Source organism: Rhinichthys klamathensis, unplaced genomic scaffold, assembly GCF_029890125.1.
Source record: "Rhinichthys klamathensis goyatoka isolate OS25496 unplaced genomic scaffold, OSU_Roscu_1.1 h1tg000050l_1, whole genome shotgun sequence".
Taxonomy (NCBI): Eukaryota; Metazoa; Chordata; class Actinopteri; order Cypriniformes; family Leuciscidae; genus Rhinichthys; species Rhinichthys klamathensis.
Genome location: NW_026606596.1, coordinates 4229441 through 4248564, shown reverse-complemented (window position 1 = coordinate 4248564; position 19124 = coordinate 4229441). Strand labels below are relative to the sequence as shown.

Genomic DNA, 19124 nt, shown 5'->3' with positions numbered 1-19124 from the left:
CAATTCGCAAGCAGGAGTTTGAATTGAATTAGAATGACAAGAAGAGGAATGTAGTGAACACAGCAGTGGACTTCTGTCTAATGCGTCACTTGTTTGGTGTTCTGTTTAAGGTTTTCATCTTGTCATCCTGCTTATATAGTTTGGCTCCAAGGACAGGTCAATTAAAGCATTCTGGGGAATTGTGCGTTCCTCCACAAAGGTCCTTAGAATTATTTATTGTAATTAGTCATTTATAAAATATATTGATGAATAAATATATTAATAAGATGAAGAATTATTTGTTAGAGTCAGATTTAGATGATGTGTAAGTTTTTTTTATGGTACAATACATTATCTTAACCCAGTTTATTGTTCATTGACTAGTAAGACAATCATGGGTTTATCTCCCCCTAAAGTGTACACATTGAGTCACCATCAAAACTTTAGCACCTTTTCCACCCTCGGGCTGAACAGTTCTAAGAACGCTAAGGAACGGTTCCAGCAGAGGTCGCATTAGACTTCCGCATTGTCTGTCATTTTGACGAACAGGGCTGTAAAAATTCCATCATAATCTATTATTACCCGACAATTTAAATTTTCACAATTGAATGATAATAAGCCATTTAATAGGCTCTGTTTTTGTTCACATTTTCATTTTTATTCACAAACGTACAGGACAAGCATATAGGCTAGATTATGCATTTATTTATTAATGAAGAGAAAGTTGAACAGAGACTGTGCGTCACTTTTCAGATTTCATCATGAATGTTTGTCCAATAAATCGCAATAAGCTTTTTGCTTTGTTACTTTTGATATTAAACAAAGTCTCAGCTTTCAAATTCAGTCTATTTTATCACAAAATTCAACCAATACTGTTTTGATGCCCTTTAATGTGGCTCAAGTGATCACTGTAGCCCGTCAGTTCAGAGAAGCGGAATAAACATCGTAAGAACGAAATAAACATCAATGAATATCAAAAAAATATGTTGAAAGATACAGTCCAACTTGCCGAAATCTGTATCTCATGTAATCGCTCAATGTTAATAAAACAGCTTGTAGACAATGTCACGTAACTCAGAAAAGCCATTTGTTGACCATTAAAGGGATAGTTCACCCAAAAATGAACAATTCTGTCAGTAATTACTCACCCTCATGTTGTTCCAACCCCGTAAGACCTTCGTTCATCTTCGGAACACAAATTAAGATATTTTTTATTAAATCTGAGAGCGGTCTCACTCCTCCATAGGCTTCTATGTAATTGAAACTTAAATAAAAAGTAAATAAAAACATCGTTAAAATAGTCCAAGTGACTACAGTGGCTCAACCTTAAGTTTATCATGCGTCGAGAATAGTTTTTGTGCGCAAAAAAAACGACTTTAATTCAACTATTCGTTTCTTCTATGTGGGCCTCAGAGTGAGTTCACGTAGTGTAACAGCGCAGCACTACGTCAGAACGTAGGCTCACTATTGGCCAGCATCACACTCATGACCAGCGTCGGCCAATAGTGAGCCTACGTTCTGACGTAGCGCTGCTAGTCACCAAGAGCGCACTCACCACCAAGTGGACAGGAGCGAGAATTACAGTTACAAGTTACAATACATTGCTCTCAGTGTAATCTGTCAAAATGACGGACGGCTTTCTGATTTTTAAGCCTCCGCTAAAAAAATTCTGTCAATGGCAGAAAAGTTTTGGTTAACGTGGCCTCTGGGTTCCAGTTATATTTTTGAGCTTGGTTCGGCATGGCATGATTTAAAAAAAACTTTCTCAGCCTGGAGTTCTCAGGTTCTTAGCTAACCGTACTGAACTGTGCTGGTAGAAACTGTGTTTAGTGACGTCGTCATTCATGATTGGTCACTTGTCTTTTGCCTGGCTACCAGCTTCTCGGTTGCTGGCCAAGCGCACTATTTGAGCAAAGTTAATGCAAGTGGCTACTGTAGGAGGCGGAGCCAGAGGGTGTTTAGCTGGTGTGGGACCATGACTGATTCATACATCGGGGGGGAAAAAATCAGCTTCGGGTATAGGGGTGCACACTAAATTTCGCTGCATTTAGACCTATTTTTTACAGTCTATGATTTAGACCTTCAAAGATTAAACAGGTCATGAACACATCAAAGCGAACGGGGCATTGCGATGCAACGTGCTTCAATACAACATCATCATCCACACATTCAGAAAGACACATGTTCAAGTTTATAATGTTAACTTTGACATGTCCAGTGTCGACAACCTCAAACAGTTGTGGCACGTCATGTTAAAAAATATGCCTGGTGCAGATATGTTGCATGGGTTAATTATTTAAGCGAGACGCTTGCGTTCGATCGCATAGCAACACAGCTTAAAGTATTCCTAATATGTTGGACCTTTTATAGATAGATAGATAGATCTATCTGTCTATCTATCTACCTATCTATCTACCTTTTCCCCTGCATTGCCCTCTCACCTTCTCATCCCTCTTTTACTCTGGCATGCAAGACTCTCTCTCTCTCTCTCTCTCTCTCTCTCTCTCTCTCTCTCTCTCTCTCTCTCTCTCTCTCTCTCTCTCTCTCTCTCTCTCTCTATCTCTCTCTCTCCCTCTCTCTCTCTCTCTCTCTCTCTCTCTCCCTCTCTCTCTCTCTCTCTCTCTCTCTCTCTCTCTCTCTCTCTCTCTCTCTCTCTCTCTCTCCCTCTCCCTCTCCGATCTGCCGTTCGGTGGAGTGGTGCATATGCATGAGTCCAGCCCCAAACTGCTGCTCTCAGCACCAAAGTCTGCAGGAGATTCAACTCAGCACTCAGCTCACAGTGAAACTTACCGAGCGAATCAGAGCGGTGCACGGGGTTAGACGTTTGACTGATCATTTTGCTAAATTGTAATATGATATTTCGTTACACATATGGACGCAACCCGTAGTTTAGGATAATCACTGCATTTTTGCAACATTCACCATTGTGTCTGCACACTCGCAAAACACATCCCTTTGAAAGAAGTAGTGGCTGGTTGCCAGGCAACAGCAAACAGCGCTACAGAAGGAGGTTAATTTGAAGACAGTCAAACCCACCGACCCTCAGCAACCAGTTCCTGAACACCGTTTTCCCATCGATCAGCCTTTTGTGTGCTGCACACACAGACTTCCAGTCATCTGACAGACCACACAAGGGTTCCCACTCATCCAGGTGCACAGATGTTTACATGCTTACCTCTGAACAGTAGGTTTAGACAACATATATGTATGTACTTCCATACTGCTATTACTATATCTGATGCATGTATATTGTGCACAGTGTGCATGTATATTGTGCACAGTGTGCATGTATATTGTGCACAGTGTGACATTTTTCTGTATACATGGAATTCCCCTGCCATGACCTTCTACATTTGCCATAAAGTGCAATATGCAACTGTATGGTATACCGTATCCCACAATGTAACTTGCTTGACTGCTTATATAATCAGACTTGACAAAAGTTCATGGTTTTTTTTTTTTTAACAAAATGGTATAAATGTCAAAAAAAAAAAAATGTTTAACCAAAATAGCTACTGTTAATTTAAACATGCATTGTGGAGAGGTCATGTGACAGCAATAAAGCATACTACCGTCTGCTGTTGCAATTATAGATTTTATTTCATGTTGTTTAGTATACAGTATATACTGAGCAGGATGTAGTTAGGACTATGTGATTACCAGTGTTATTTTTGTATTATTTATATAGTTATTAATATTTTGAATTAGCATTTCAGTTTTCATTTAAATTTTTGTTGAACTTTTTTTTACTATTTTGTATGTGCTTTTGTTATTTTTGTTAGTTTTTTATACTACTATTTGGGTTTAATTTATTTTAGTTAAGTTTTAGTTTGTTCAGTTTAAGTTTTTATTTTTCCAGCTAAAAATAGTCATTTGAGGGCTTTAGTGCAGGGTTTTTCAGCCAAGACTGCATTTCTAAATTTCATCTAATATTTATAATTTCAATTAACATTTTAGTTTGGTTTAACAATAATAAACCTTGCTACAGCTGAATTATGAATATAGCAACCGTTCCAAATGACATACTAACAATCTAGTTACTGCATATGGAAGGTTAAGTTGAGCAGGTTGCATTGTGGGATACAATACCCAGTGAAGTAGGTCATCTAGCTATCCCGTGCCTACAGAAATGCGCATACTGCACAAAGTATGCGCCACATTTCCGAATATAGCCACAGATTCACAACCTCTATGATTCACACTCACCTAATATGAAACTATTATAAAAAGACCTCACGTCCACACTTCCCCCTCTAATTTGCACTACAGTTGTATTTGTAATGCACTCAGTGACTTCACTCATCTTTAGGGACTCGCCTGTGGTGGCCTGATCTAGCAGTTTGATGAATACGTAATTTGTCTCGTTTTCTAGGGGTTGTCCTTGACTCGTGAGGCCGACGCTTAGAATGTGAGTTAGCACACATCCAGTTACCTGTCCTATTAATGTCGTTTAGACGAAACGGAGGGCTATGTTCACACCACAGCTGAATGTGGCCCATATTTTGTTTTTAAAATCGCCTGAATCTTCAGTGGAAATAAAACCGATATGCATTTGATGTTTTGCGATATAACTTAAGTGTTTAGTCAGGGTGGAATTTGTGCAAGGAGGCATTAAATTGATCAAAAATGTATCATAATTTTACAATTTTATTTCAAATAAATGCTGTTTTGTTATATACATATATATATATAATGTTTCCTGAGCACCACATCAGCATATTATAATGATTTCAGAAGGATCATGACACACAAAAGACACAATAAAAAAAAATGTGCATAATAAATGACATTTTAAAATATATTAAAACAGAAAACAGCTATTATAAATTGAAATAATGTTTCACAATATAAATGTTTTACTGTATTGTTGAATCAAACTTTTGATTGTGAAGGTGGTATTTCAAGGAATGGAGCAAAAATATAGGCTGTATTTATTTAAAATATAGCATAAATGCCAAATCCGTGGAATTTTGTCATGGAAACAATTGCAACAGTTTAGAATAATGATGCTCTCGGTCATAAATACATGCTACTATTTTTTATAGCATGTAAAAGAATGTAGCAGAGGCTGTGATATCCTTTAAAACAATGTCATTATCATCTTTTGGGACTTTCAGACGTCAAAAGCTTTTTTTTAACATCTGTAATGAACATTTTCAAAGAGCTCTATTCCTGTATATTCCTCCATCTATGACACACGGAGAGAGCCTTTTATATGTAGAGGTGCCGAGTTTATGATCTGTTGTGTGTTGTTTGTGATGTGATGTGCCGTATGTTGACGCTTGTCGTCTTCCTCACAGGTCTGACTCCTGAAAACAACATGGCAGTTTGTCTTTTTCTCTACTCGTCCCTCTTAGTTTCTTTGACTTGCTCTTTTTCTCTAAAACACACACACACACAGTCACACTCACTGGCTTTTATATTGGGTCTGAGGGCACGTAGCTTTTAAGCATAGGTCTATTTTTATCTCTTTTTCCCCTTTTATGTCTTTTCCCCATTTCTTTTAATATTCCAGTGGAAGCCTATCTTTCACAGTCTGAAGAGTGCTTTCTTAGACATGTGAAATATTTTTTTTCTCTCTACATTATCATGTTTTTAGTGCATCACCAGTTCAGTTCGAGTAATAAAATAGACAGTCTTACATAAGCTCTTTAGTTCTCATTTACACCGTGACTCGAGAGCCACATACGGTCCATTTTAATGAGCAGTAGCATGTATTATTTTTAGAGGTCCATTATGGTATGTGGGCTTCCTATTTTAAAGTATGTATGTGTATGTGAGCAGTGAGCACTTAAGCTTCTGCTAACCAAAGAACAACGGGTTCAAATGTCTAAACTGGCTAATCGGCTAGACCCGTCATAAAGATGGACTTGACAAGATGATAATAAAACTCCTCTCACCAGCAATGATAACCGTTAATGCATCAAACCCACCCCAGCATCCCTGAGGTACTGAACATCACAGATGAAAATATGTTCTGCTGAAGCGTTCATAGTGCTGTAATTTTAGACACATATGTTTTTGAGCAATTATAAATAGATTTATGAACTAGCAGTGGGATGATTAGAATCTTTTAAATCATTTCACCGTTCACCAGTCAAAGATTCAGTCATTGAATCATTCGCTTAAAAGAGTCTTTTAAAAACACTAATGTACTGTTTAGTTACTGTATACTGTGCCAGAGTAATGCCTACTGTTGTTTTCTAATGTTATACATCGATAAACATGCTCTTTTTTAATAAAAGTTTACTCCAATCTTATGAGGGAAAGTGTCCTAAATCTTGACATTAAAGATTGTGACGTTCTGCTAAGGCTTTCATAGAACTGTAATTGAAGAGACTTACTGTGTTTTCAATTTTTAATAGATTTATGAACTGGCAATGCGGTGATTTGAGTCTTTTGAATAAGTTTTGATTTTTTTACTCATTTGTTCAGTCACCGTTCCTGTTGGCAACTTCACAAGTTGGCGACCACTAAGTGGCCCAAAGGATTCAGTCATTGAATCATTCACTTAAAATGTTCTTTCAAAAACACTAATGTACTGTATACTGCGCAGTATAAATTTAACAATGCCTACAATTTTTTTACATCAAATAATGAGTTTGAGCACATTGCGTTGTGGAATACAGTAAACAGCTCCTCCGGTAGATCATCTGTTAACACAGTAACATGCAAAGTACAGGACTTTGTACAAGTATATCATATAGTGTACAATTGTTATTAATGACCAATTCAAGTCTTTTGTAAACATTAAAATGATTCATTCCAAATAGGAACAGGAAGTTCCAAATGAACATGTCTAATTAAAGCTTTAGTCCTCTGCCTCATTTCATTCTTTCATTTTACTAATGCACTTTGCTCTTCTCAGGCTCAGATTGCTTGCTCTTGATCAACATGTATTGATCATGCTGTTTTTATTTTGCTCCACACTGTCTGTTATCTTTTCTCTTGTCTAACTCTCTTGCTCCCCACAGGTTTTCTGAGCACTGGAGATCAGTCTGCAAAGGGGAATTATGGGCTACTGGACCAGATTCAGGCTCTACGTTGGCTCAATGAGAACATCGGACACTTTGGAGGAGACCCAGAGAGAATCACCATATTTGGCTCCGGGGCCGGAGCCTCTTGCGTCAACCTTCTCATCCTATCCCATCATTCTGAAGGTTTGAACCTCCGTAGCTGTTGTAACGAATCACACAATAATAATATACATAAAATGTATTTAAGGGGGCCGGAAGGCCAATTTAGCTCAAAAGGAATGATTCATCGATTTGCAATGAATCTTGACCGAATCACTATGGAACCGAGCAAATGACTCGTTTAGAGTTCATTTGAACGGGCCGTAATTATAACCTTGGCAACAGATATGAATATCCAATCTATAGTGAAACACTATGTATTAGCAAGGTAACTTTAGATCGACAGTACAAGACATTAAATGTGCAAGCACAACACAAGGCAAATATCTTTTCAAATATAATGACGACTTTATTAACTATTCTAAACACATAAAACTAAGGTCTAAACACAATCACACACACACGCATTCATACAAGGCGCAGAGGAAGAGAGAGAGAGTGAGTTTTCACGTGAGATGCACTTTGTAAGACATGACCTGAACGAACCACCAAGCATTAATTTAAACCTTCGTTTCTTAGACAGGTTATTCAATTTACATTTAAAGCACCAGTCAGTTAGAGTCTGGAGTAAGTTACTTGCTTGTCTTTGTGTTGCTCAGGGAGTTCCGTTTTTGCGGTGCTTCGTCAAAGGGGTTTCCCGACCGGGTCCGTGTGGCTGGTTGTCTTTGAAGTGCCTGGATGGAAGTTTCTGAACAGCCGGTCACGTGTGGTTGGCAGGCGAATAAGAGTCTTTACAGTTTGAAGCGCGTTGCAGGAGAGACGTTTAAACGAACTTCGCAGCAACTTAACTTTGAACCGAGACTTTTACGAAAACAAGAAAATAAAGGAAGAAATGAAAGTAAGACGAGTTAGATGGCTTGAATGAGCTGTTTTAACCCCGATCTTGATGGGTTATTTGTCTGCTGGTCTAATTTGGTCTGGTCGATGTAGAAGCGTGCGAACACGCTCTTTGGTGTTTTCAGAGAGAAGCACGAACAGGAACACTCTCTTGCTGTTGCTAGAGAGAGGCGCAAACTTAGTTCAACACCGAACCGAACTCAAAACCCCGAACTGCTCTCTGAACCGAATTTCTTTTTCTAACTCTTACTCTAACTCCTTTGTTCGGGTCTTTAACTTAAAGTTAGTCCGACCTCTTTTGGAGAATTCTGACCAATGAGACAATGGCATCATTTTGGGAGGTGGATCGAGTTCCTAGTTATCGTTATCTGGGATCTGCTTGGGTTCCAGCACTTAGCAGAGAACAAGAGACCCCAGTTTAAACATTATAGATTATTATAATCATACAAAACATTTTACACAGATTTCAAACAAGCCACCTTTTGAATTAAAGACATACGATTCTTTTGATTGGAAGCACGATACTCTTTCATCCATACACACAGTTATATCACAATTACATGATTTATATGTGATCTACGCATAATACAAACATGAATTGTAGGAACAACAAGAATTATGATGTTTGATTAAGTCCACGGAGCATTGTTCTGCGTGAGTTTTAATTGGTTTGATATGTGAAGTCTGTAAGTCTCTCACGTTCCGTGAAAGCGTGGTCTGTTTTACATCGCTGTCCTGCTCAGCAGTGGTGGTGCTGAGGGAGGTCAAAGGTTGTCAGGCCCCTTGGTGGTCAGGCCTGTTTCACCATTTTTGAGCAGCTTTGTCTTGCTTAAGGATGAGACAGTGACAACGTTCTTCCTGTTTAGGCTTATCTCTTGGGCCATAAAAGTCTTCTCTGGGGGGTTTTCTAGACAATTTGGAGCCAGTCTTGTGACTTTGGAATGTGGTATTCAGATCCGAAATGCTGAATCACATTTGAATAAATCCCATGAGAGATTAGAAAGATTAATTCGTGTTTGGTTCATCCTTAAAGTCTCTACACTGTGATCATCATCAATAAAGAGCTCCATAATTTAAAGGAAGGTCACCCAAAAAAAATTACTCTTTTCAAAATTTACTAATTTTAGGATGCTCATTTGTGTCTGGCTCTATTCATTTATTTAGTAATGCATTCGAAATTTAATGCATACATACACTACCATTCAAAAGTTTGGGGTCGGTAAGAGTTTTTCTTTTCTTTTTTATAAATTAATACTTTTACTCAATAAGGACTCATTAAATTGATCAAAAGTGACACACATTTTATAACGACATTTATAACATTCAAGACATTTATAGACATTTACAACGTAACCGACTGAGGTGCCCTTAAACAAGGCACCTAACCCCCAATCACTCCCCGGGCGCGGCAGTGAATGGCTTCCCACTGGGTGTGTGTGTCAACGCTTTGCAGTGTGTGTGTTCACTACTCACCACTCCTAATGTGTGTGCACTAAGTTGGATGGGTTAAAGAAATGCAGAGGATAAATTCAGAGTATGGGATACCATACTTGGCCTTCACATGTCTCTTTCATATTAGAATGATTTCTGAAGGATCATGTGACACTGAAGACTAAAGTAATGGCTGCTGAAAATTCAGCTTTGCCATCACAAAAAATAAATTATAAAATATATTAAAATAGAAAAATATTTATTTTATTGTAATTGTATATCACAATGTTACTGTTTTTACTGTATTTTTGATGAGCATAAGATACTTTTTTCAAAAACATAAAAAATCTTACTGACCCCAAACTTTTGAATGGTAGTGTAGAGTGACATGAATACACCTCTTCTATGATGAGATTTTTTTTTTCATTTCTATATTAAATTTTAAATTTATATGGGGTGGCATAAAGTCAAAAACAACATAAAAAAACTGTCCTGATATCATAATAAAGAGACAAGCCTCTTTAAAAGAATACAATTCTTCAAAAGTATACATTATTAAGTAGTTTGACAATCTATTATTCTATTATTATTATTATTTTAACATGTCTGCTTCACTTTTATTAATATTTGAAAAGCAGTATCAAGGTCAGTAAATCTCTTAAAATATTCTTAAAAAATGAGAGGTTGCAAAATATGCAAAAAGTCCCCAAAAATGGATATTTTGGAATTAATAATTGAATTCGTGGCTTCTGTATAAAACAAAACATTTACTTTGAAAATATATTCTGTTCTGTACACTCACAAGGTGTAAACAAAACGTATTACTTTTTTACATCACATGATATTTTAGAGAAATTTAAACTTTCCTTGAAAATGGTATAAATGTTTTTATAAAACGGTTAGTTCCAATCCTTGATTCTGATTGGTCAATAGCTGTGTTTTATTCACGATAAAACACGGCTATGACCGCTTCACTACACAACGGTTCTATGTATCACTACACAACACCCCTGATCTCATTGATATTGTTCATTGAAGCTAGAGGATAGTATTGTGAGAGATCGAGTAAGCGAGTGTACCAGCATTTATAGTAGACACCGCATTTTCCTTCAGGTCAGTCCTATATTCATAATAAAAAAATAAAAAAACAGTTTGAATGTCCGCTGCAATATCTTGTCCTTTTAACAGTTAAGGGGATTTCCCGTGCCCTAGTCATTTGTCAGTGGCGTCCTTTTTTTTCGTGTTCACAAGTTTGAGTCCTTTCAATGTAAAAGTCTTCTCTACTGACTGACTCACTCATAAAGACAGTCTTTGCCGCCATCTAATGGCGAAATAATGTATGTAACTTCTGTTGCTGTTTACGATCAGGGACTATTTTTTTCAGCAGAAGGAAGGCTTTTAGTGATTTTACTTCATGAAAGTTGCATAGATACATATTTTTCGGCTTTAATATTTGTATTGTGTGGTTTTACCACTTTATAAAAGGTTATTCAGGTTATTCAGTAAAAAGGTTAATAAGCACAACGTGCCCTTCAGCCGTGACTTATTCTCGATACAGCACTAGCCTCGAGAACCTTATTGCTTACTTCAAAACCATATAAAACCAACATCAGTAGAAAGATTACATTTCTAAGAACATGATGTGTGTTTTAGAATCATTTTTTCTTTCTCTTTATCATGGATGCTCTCATTTGCCATTGACCCATTGACTGACCCTCAGTTCATTTAAAAATCTGAATTACTTTTGTATTTGGATATTTGGAACTGTTCTTTTAAAAGGTTTAAATGAAATTTCTGTCATTAATTACTCAACCTTATGTCGTTCCAAACCCGTAACCCTTTCGTTCATCTTCGGAACACAATTGAAGATCTTTTTAATGAAATCTGAGAGCTTTCTGTCCCTCCATTGACAGCTACACAACTACCACTTTCAAGGCACAGAAAGGTAGTAAAGACATCGTTAAAATAATCCATGTGACTCCAGTGGTTTAACCTCAATTTTATGAAGCATGAATTTTGTAACGTAAGTAGTTAATGACAGAATTAAAATGTTTGGGTGAACTAACCCTTTAAAGTCTTTAATCCTTTTATGCTGTATGTTTTTACAATGTTATTCTATGTTCTGAATTTTTTAATATACTGATATATTGTGCGGCTGTGTGAAAGTGAGACTGATTTTTGGCACTGCCTTGCGGTGTGTGTGTGTGTGTGTGTGTGTGTGTGTGTGTGTGTGTGTGTGTGTGTGTGTGTGTGTGTGTGTGTGTGTGTGTGTGTGTGTGTGTGTGTGTGTGTGTGTGTGTGTGTGTGTGTGAGAGAGACTGATTTATACTGCTATCTCGAGATCACACGTGCATCTGCATTTGATGCCAGTTTATAATGAGTGCTGTGTGATAGAAATGGAGAGATGTGAGACAAATTTATAATGAGCAGCATGTACAACTATGTGTGTGTGATGCAGAAGTGTTGGACTGCAGCTGAGCTGATTCTTAATTGATTTCATAGGGAACTGGAGCTGGGGGGTCTTGTAATGAGTATTGTGTGTGTGTGTGTGTGACTGGGGGGGGGGGACATTTTAATAATTAATAACAGAATCTGCAGATGAAAACCGTGGGACACTTTACATAACGGTGCAGCAGGGTTCTGAAATCCAAGATGGTTTCCTCATGCTCATCCAGAGCGTTTTCGAACACTGATTAGTTCACTTTGTCTCACTTTCGTTCAAGTGAATCAGAGTTTCTACCTGCCCTATTTAAAACTCACATTAAACGAGCCCCGATTTGCTGGTTCATGTTGTTATTGGTTACACCCCGTTGAAGACCAGCATGAGCTCAGAAAACTTCCTCCATGTTAGCACAGTTCCAAAAGTCCACATTGTAAATCTGGACCTGAGTATGCATGACACATTATGAAATCAAATCTGATTTGTGTTTTACAGAACTGCAAAAAATGATGGAAAAAAGTTCCACTGTCTTTCCTTGTGTGATGATAAAGATATTCAGTGGCTTTATCTTGCTCATGGTCATGGGACACTCAGTGTCCACATTGACTCACTCACATTATAGCCTGCTATCTGACTTTTCTTAGTCATTGCTTATATCTAGCCCTGGTTTCAGGATTGTTCCAGAGGGCCATTGCTCAGAGTGGCTCCGCCATATCCAGCTGGTCAGTGAACTACCGGCCCCTGATGTACACCAAGATCCTGGCCAAGAAGGTGGGCTGCAGCTACAGCGACACTGCAGATCTGGTGGACTGTCTGCGAAGGAAGAGCTTCAGGGAGCTGGTGGATCAGGATATCCAACCTGCCCGTTACCACATCGCATTCGGACCAGTGGTGGACGGAGACGTGGTGCCCGATGACCCTGAGATCCTCATGCAGCAGGTGTGATTCTGGACACTGCAAGGTCCCAGAGTTTAGAGTGATCCCAGAGTATAATCATGACAGTTCATTAGCGAAAGTGAGTACTGTGGGTGACATTTGTGCAATGTCCTCAGGGGGAGTTCCTGAACTACGACATCCTGTTGGGGGTGAACCAGGGTGAAGGGCTGAAATTTGTAGATGACAGTGAGGGTGAGGATGGAATTTCAGCTGCTTCCTTTGACTACACCATATCCAACTTTGTGGACAACCTATACGGATACCCAGATGGTGAGTTGCACTATAACAGGTCAGTGTTTGCGCTGCCATTGCCGCCACTGAATCAACAGTGAGAAGAACATCAAAAGAAACTGTACTGTTCACCGAGTTGTATGCATTCAGAATTATTTATGTAAAAAATATATATCATTTGACGATTTAAGAGAAAGTGCAAAATAATGGCACAATTATATGGATTTCTATTGCATTGCAAATGCTGGCTACACTCAAAAACAAGCATAGAGACTAAGCATAATTTGATTCCTGAGTACTCTTATAAATCAGTTCATTTTAATGAACCACTAATACAAACTTACCACTTATTAGTTTGAATCACTCTGACAAATCCTTGAATAATTAAACTCACTGAATCCATCAGAGCAGTTACTGAGTTAACATCTGACCCCAATGCCTGTTAAAAATATATCATGTTATTGTGACACACTAGAAAACTAATGTAATTTGCTGGGTAGATTACTTACAAATTGTAGTCCATTACTGAATACAAATAACATGAAAAAAATTGTAGTTAGTAACGTAATCTATTACACCAACACCACACATTTTAAGTTATATATTTCGACTACTTTTAGATTACTTTTAATCTAACTTGTTTAGAATATTGATTTTAATTGTATAATCTTGTGCCACACTGATAAAAAATACAAAGAAAGAAAAGTTATTCAATTTTGTGACAACATGAAGCGCATTTCTCTAACTTGGGAAGGAACTGCAGGGATTCATAAATTTATGAAAAGCTTAGTTAATTAAATCATTAAAAAGTTAAATTATAAAAAAAATAAAACCAATCAAAATAAATCACTTACAAAAAAAAAGATTAAATGTTTTATTTGTTTATGCTGGGTGGCATCTCAATTCTCCTTGTACCGGTAATTATAGTTGCCTGACTAGTGGCCGATCTGAGTGCAATTCCACAAAACTTTTGAGAAAGGAAAAGATTTTAAAAAAAAAAAAGAAGAAGAATTAGGGAGAATCAATGAATTGTGAATAATTTACTGCCATTTTGTAAATATTAAGTAATCATGTAATCAATAAAAAAAGTAACTATTCTGATTGAGTTTTTTTTTTAAACATAATTTAATCGAATTGTAAGTATTTATTTTTTGGAATCTGATTACATAATCATATATTAAGTTACTACCCACCCAGCACTGAAAGGTATCTATCTGTTAGTTGTATGTTAAACTTGCAGGACCATTTATTGCTTCTGTTGTAATTTAAAATACATTATTTGTCATATTTACATATTCAACCAAAAGTATGTTAATAAAATGATTTTGTAGGATTTTTAATCAGGCACTGAATTGAGTACCTATTAAAAGTTATTTGAGTCAAAAGATTTGCTTTGTGCTCCAAAGAAGATTCTCCAGGATGAAAAAAATCTTTGATAAATGTGCATTGAGTACACATCAAATGACACAACACATTCTTTTAGCGGTTGTTCAAGGTAATCAGTCTAATTTTACCCCTCACCTTGGGTCTTTCTGTCTCATTGTCTCCTATATTGGGTCAAGGTGCCCTGCTTTGTGTGACAACCAACTCTGTCTTTCATCATCCAACATCCATCTTTTTCTCTCTTGGTCTCTCTCTCTGTCCCTTCTTAGGTAAAGACATATTGCGGGAGACTATAAAGTTCATGTACACAGATTGGGCCGACCGTGACAACGGTGACATGCGGCGGAAAACTCTACTTGCACTTTTCACCGATCACCAGTGGGTGGCGCCAGCAGTGGCCACAGCTAAGCTGCACGCTGAGTTCCAGTCCCCCGTTTATTTTTATACCTTCCACCACCACTGCCAGACGGAGGCGCGACCTGAGTGGGCAGACGCAGCACATGGTGACGAGATCCCCTATGTGTTCGGTGTTCCCATGGTGGGCGCCACAGATCTATTTCCCTGCAACTTTTCCAAGAACGATGTCATGCTCAGCGCTGTGGTGATGACGTACTGGACCAACTTCGCCAAGACGGGGTGAGAGTTCGAATTTGTTCATTCAATGAGACCAGAATACAATTGCCATTTCAATTTACAATTACAATTGCTTCTCCTGTCCTGACTTTCTTTCAACTTTTTTTTACCAGTGATCCGAACATTCCAGTGCCGCAGGATACCAAGTTCATCCATACTAAGCCCAATCGCTTTGAAGAAGTTATCTGGACCAAGTTCAGCTCGAAAGACAAGCAGTACCTCCACATCGGGTTGAAGCCTCGCATCCGGGACAATTACCGTGCCAACAAAGTTGCCTTCTGGCTTGAGCTGGTTCCTCACCTGCACACCCTCCATGAGGAGATCATCACCTCCTTAACCACACGACTGCCGCCTGGCGGCCCGCACCGGCCCGGCTGGAAGGGCACGCCCCAAAGTCCAGGCACACGCTCTACTCGCCATCCCACGGTTTCGACATACCCACCCGACCCGGACCTGGAAGGTTCCGAACAGCCTCCTGAGCGCTTCCCGTTCCCGAGTGACACGCGGGACTATTCGACGGAGCTGAGCGTGACGGTAGCAGTGGGTGCGTCGCTGCTCTTCCTCAACGTACTGGCGTTTGCTGCGTTGTACTACAAACGTGACAAACGGCACGAGCTGCTGCAACGGCGCCATCGTCGTCTCTCGCCCCAGCGTGGGGCGGCGCCGGGTATCGGCATTGTGGGGGCTCCGCCCCATAACGACCTGGCACTGAGCCAGGAGGAGGAGCTAATGTCCTTGCAGATGAAGCAGCAGAGGGTGGAGCTCGACCACGGCACACCCCTTCCAACACGTGGTCTCCTCGGCGACCTGGAGCCCCTGAGACCACCCGTGTGCCCGCCAGACTACACTCTGGCGCTACGGCGGGCCCCCGAGGATGTGCCACTCATGACGGCTAACGCACTTTCCATGATCCCCAGCACCATCACTGGCATGCAGCCCCTCCATGCATTCAACACTTACCCCCCTGCCCCTGCACCAAGTGCTGGGCACAGCAACAACGCCCTGCCCCACCAGCACTCCACCACGCGAGTATAGTGACCCCTCTGAGGGGACCAGGCCCCCCAAACGCATAGGAACACAGACCTCCGGTACTAAGAGTGGTGCTCTACACGAATACTGTCCAACCCACCGCTCCTGTCCTTTTTAAGTCCACTCCCAGCACACACTGTTTCTCTCTCGTTCTTTCTTGTTTTACTCTTCCTGCTCCTCTTGTTCTTGGATTGAGTAGCGGAGAAGGTTTTGGGTGGAGAAACGTCATTTTCCCCACTCAATACAGCAGCTATCCCCTCCCCTGTTTTCTTTTTTCTTTTCTTTCTTTTTTTACTCACGTTACATTGCCGTCTTTCTCTTTCTTTTCCTTTTTTTCTTCCCTGACAGTCTTCTGCTCTTCTGTAGCTGTTTCTAGTCCCCCAAAAAAGAACAGTTTTTCCTACTTCGGACTGTTTTATAAATCAAGAAAACATACGTGTATAATATGTATTATTGATAACCTTATAAGGCTATGAATGAAAAAAAAGATTCTACTATCTAATTTTTACCAGCATTCTTGTGCCAAGTACTGTGATCATCGTCCAATCAGACGCAGTCTTGTGGACGGACGTGGAGAGAATCGCCTGAACTGGATTTATTCAAGGAATTTGCAGAATTGAGAAAAAAAGTGCCAAATTTGTTTTTGTTTTCTTTGGTCTCTTTCTCGTTTTTATGTTTGTTTTTGCTTTTTGTTCTGCACTGTCACTGTTATTTGCCTATGGGGAGAAATGAACAACTAGATACAACTACTACAAATATATATATATATATATATAAAAAGTAAAGATATAGAATAATTAAATTTATACCTTGATTGCGCTTTGGGAAATTTGCATGATTTATTTTTTAAGAGGAAAATGGATATCTTGAAGAGAATTTGTTCCGCATTTGAGATTCAAGACTCTTGATTATTTGTCTTTTTATTGTTGTCTTTTTCTGCAATAGTCTTCTCTCTCTTCCTCTCTCTCTCTCTTTCTTTTTTTTCTCTTTTTTTTCTTACATCAGCTATATTTTGTGCACTTCATTTGGAGATTCTTTTCCCTCTGTAGATACATGGTCGTATCCGGAAATGAAACTGATTCTTGACGATAATAAAGAGGATAAATAGTTCCCTTCTTTTTTTCATTTATAATTATGGAAGCCGTACCACAAAGCTCATCTCAGAGAGAAGGACTGATCAGATCCATGATCCTCTCCTTTCTTAACCCTTTTATCTCTCTCCGCTCGAATAGTCCTCTGTAGTTACCCGCGCATTACGCCACATTGAGTTAAGGAACATTCGCTGTCGCTCTTTCTCTCCGTTTCGGCGTCAAGACTTGGACTCTGCTGAGTTGGACGTCCAGAGCGACGGGATCAACACCTGCGCCTGTCCCCGCACAGCTGGAGTCTCTCCGTATCTCTCTTTTATCCAGAGCCCAAGAGAGCTCATGACGTGTCCAGAACATTCTTCCCCCTCACTGACACTGACCTTTGAGTGATTATCTCAGTTTGAGCTCACTTGTCATCAGGCGGACATCTTGTTATATGCCCTGTCACAAGTCCCCATAAGACCTTCTGATTCAACCTCTCACTTCTCAAAGTTTTTTTTTTTTTTTTTTTTTTTTACGAAATCTCTTTTTCAGGGTGCCGAGAACGAGAGGAAATGGGAGATGGGCCGTTTGCATTCGCGCGTGTGTGAGGAACAGGACAGATGTGGCCTCTAAATGAGCTCTGGAGACTGACTCTGGAAGCTTCATACATCAGGTTTGAGCCACGGTGACGGTCAGAAACTAAACACACTACCGTTACGCAGCCTGAAGAGGTGCACTACTCTACAGTGGACGAGGCATCACTCCTCGCACCACTTAAATATACATTTCTGATCCATAACGCAAGCAACTGTGCACACCGATCTCATCTCCATCCATTTTTTGTTCTCTCATTGTCTTGTTTTTGGAGTTTCTTGTCGGTGGGTGGATGAAAAACACACAAGACCACTTTCTGTCATGCCATGACGAAAAACACAAGATGCAAACTGTACATTTTTATAAGTGTAAGAGATGACATGGTCTTTGTAAATATTTTGTTTATTGTTGGGTTCACAGCCAATCGTATCCACTGTAAAAACAGGTGCAAGCTCATTCATCCAATCACATCCCTCCTGAAGACCCTATTAGATTTTCATTTGAAGGTTTACAGATATTTTTGACAAAAGACATTAAATCGTAATGAATGTTGAGGGAAGCGGGAATGAAGCGAATCCACATTAGAGCATATATTGAGTCAAGAATGAGCGCATTTGATGAGAATAATTGCATTTGGAAGTCAAATTTGCTGCAAGGCCCGACAATGCGGCGGACAAAAGAGTCGCTGGCTGCATCTGATTCTGTTTCATTTGAAAAACGGAGGGTGGAACCGATCAGGCTCTAATCAGAATATTTAGTTGGAGAGAGTTAAATGAGAAAGTTTATTTGGAGAAGCTCGTTTTATTTCCACGTACAAGGCGATAGGATGCAAATCGCTAGAGTCAGCCGTTTTTTTTTTTGTTTTGTTTTTGGAGAGGCCTGCTGTTTGAGTCATTCTCCTGGGTGTTCTTCATTACGCTTCAGTGGACTAAATGACACTGTGGGGTGTTTGTTTTCTCTTACCTGGTTGTAAGTTCTTAGAAATGTAATGTTTCCCAAACCATTGGAGTTTTGTTGGAGTGAAAGTGGGATTTCACAGAGTTCTGGCTTATCTCTTTGTTGTGAATTTGAGCTGCATATATTTCAAAGTAGAGAATTTAAACAGTTCATATTTTTCTACAAAATAAAGGGAGAGAGATGATTCTACCGGCAACTGACAGACATATAAAGCACACTCTCACCAGACATACATGGTGATACTTTTTGTCTGGGTTGCCTATGTATTATAGAGGATTTAAAGAAAAAAATACTGAGAAACACAACTGTTGAGTATTAATGCTTGGTCGCCAAAAAAAAAAGAAAAAGACTTGCACCTGTTGAGTTTCATTTTGTTGAATTTCAGCAACGTAAAAAAAGGCTTGATGAGGGGACTGTGTGACCGCAACTGGTCTAAAGAATGAAATTCATATTTCTATTTCCTATACA

General features: G+C 39.1%; 1 protein-coding gene across 4 annotated transcripts in view; it reads left to right on the top strand.

Annotated features, from left to right (window-relative positions):
* Positions 1 to 16996, top strand: part of nlgn2b (neuroligin 2b) — an 84060-nt gene extending 67064 nt beyond the window's left edge. For 2 of the 4 annotated variants that reach the window (XM_056247831.1, XM_056247829.1), the window contains 5 exons: positions 6954 to 7139; positions 12497 to 12762; positions 12876 to 13029; positions 14643 to 15009; positions 15120 to 16996. In XM_056247831.1, coding sequence (XP_056103806.1) covers positions 6954 to 7139; positions 12497 to 12762; positions 12876 to 13029; positions 14643 to 15009; positions 15120 to 16041 — 1895 coding nt within the window. In that variant the 3' untranslated portion in view covers positions 16042 to 16996. Of the gene's footprint in view, positions 1 to 6953; positions 7140 to 12484; positions 12763 to 12875; positions 13030 to 14642; positions 15010 to 15119 lie in introns of all 4 variants that reach the window. The other 2 variants (XM_056247830.1, XM_056247828.1) reach the window with 1 other exon arrangement.
* Positions 16997 to 19124: the final 2128 nt, after the last annotated feature.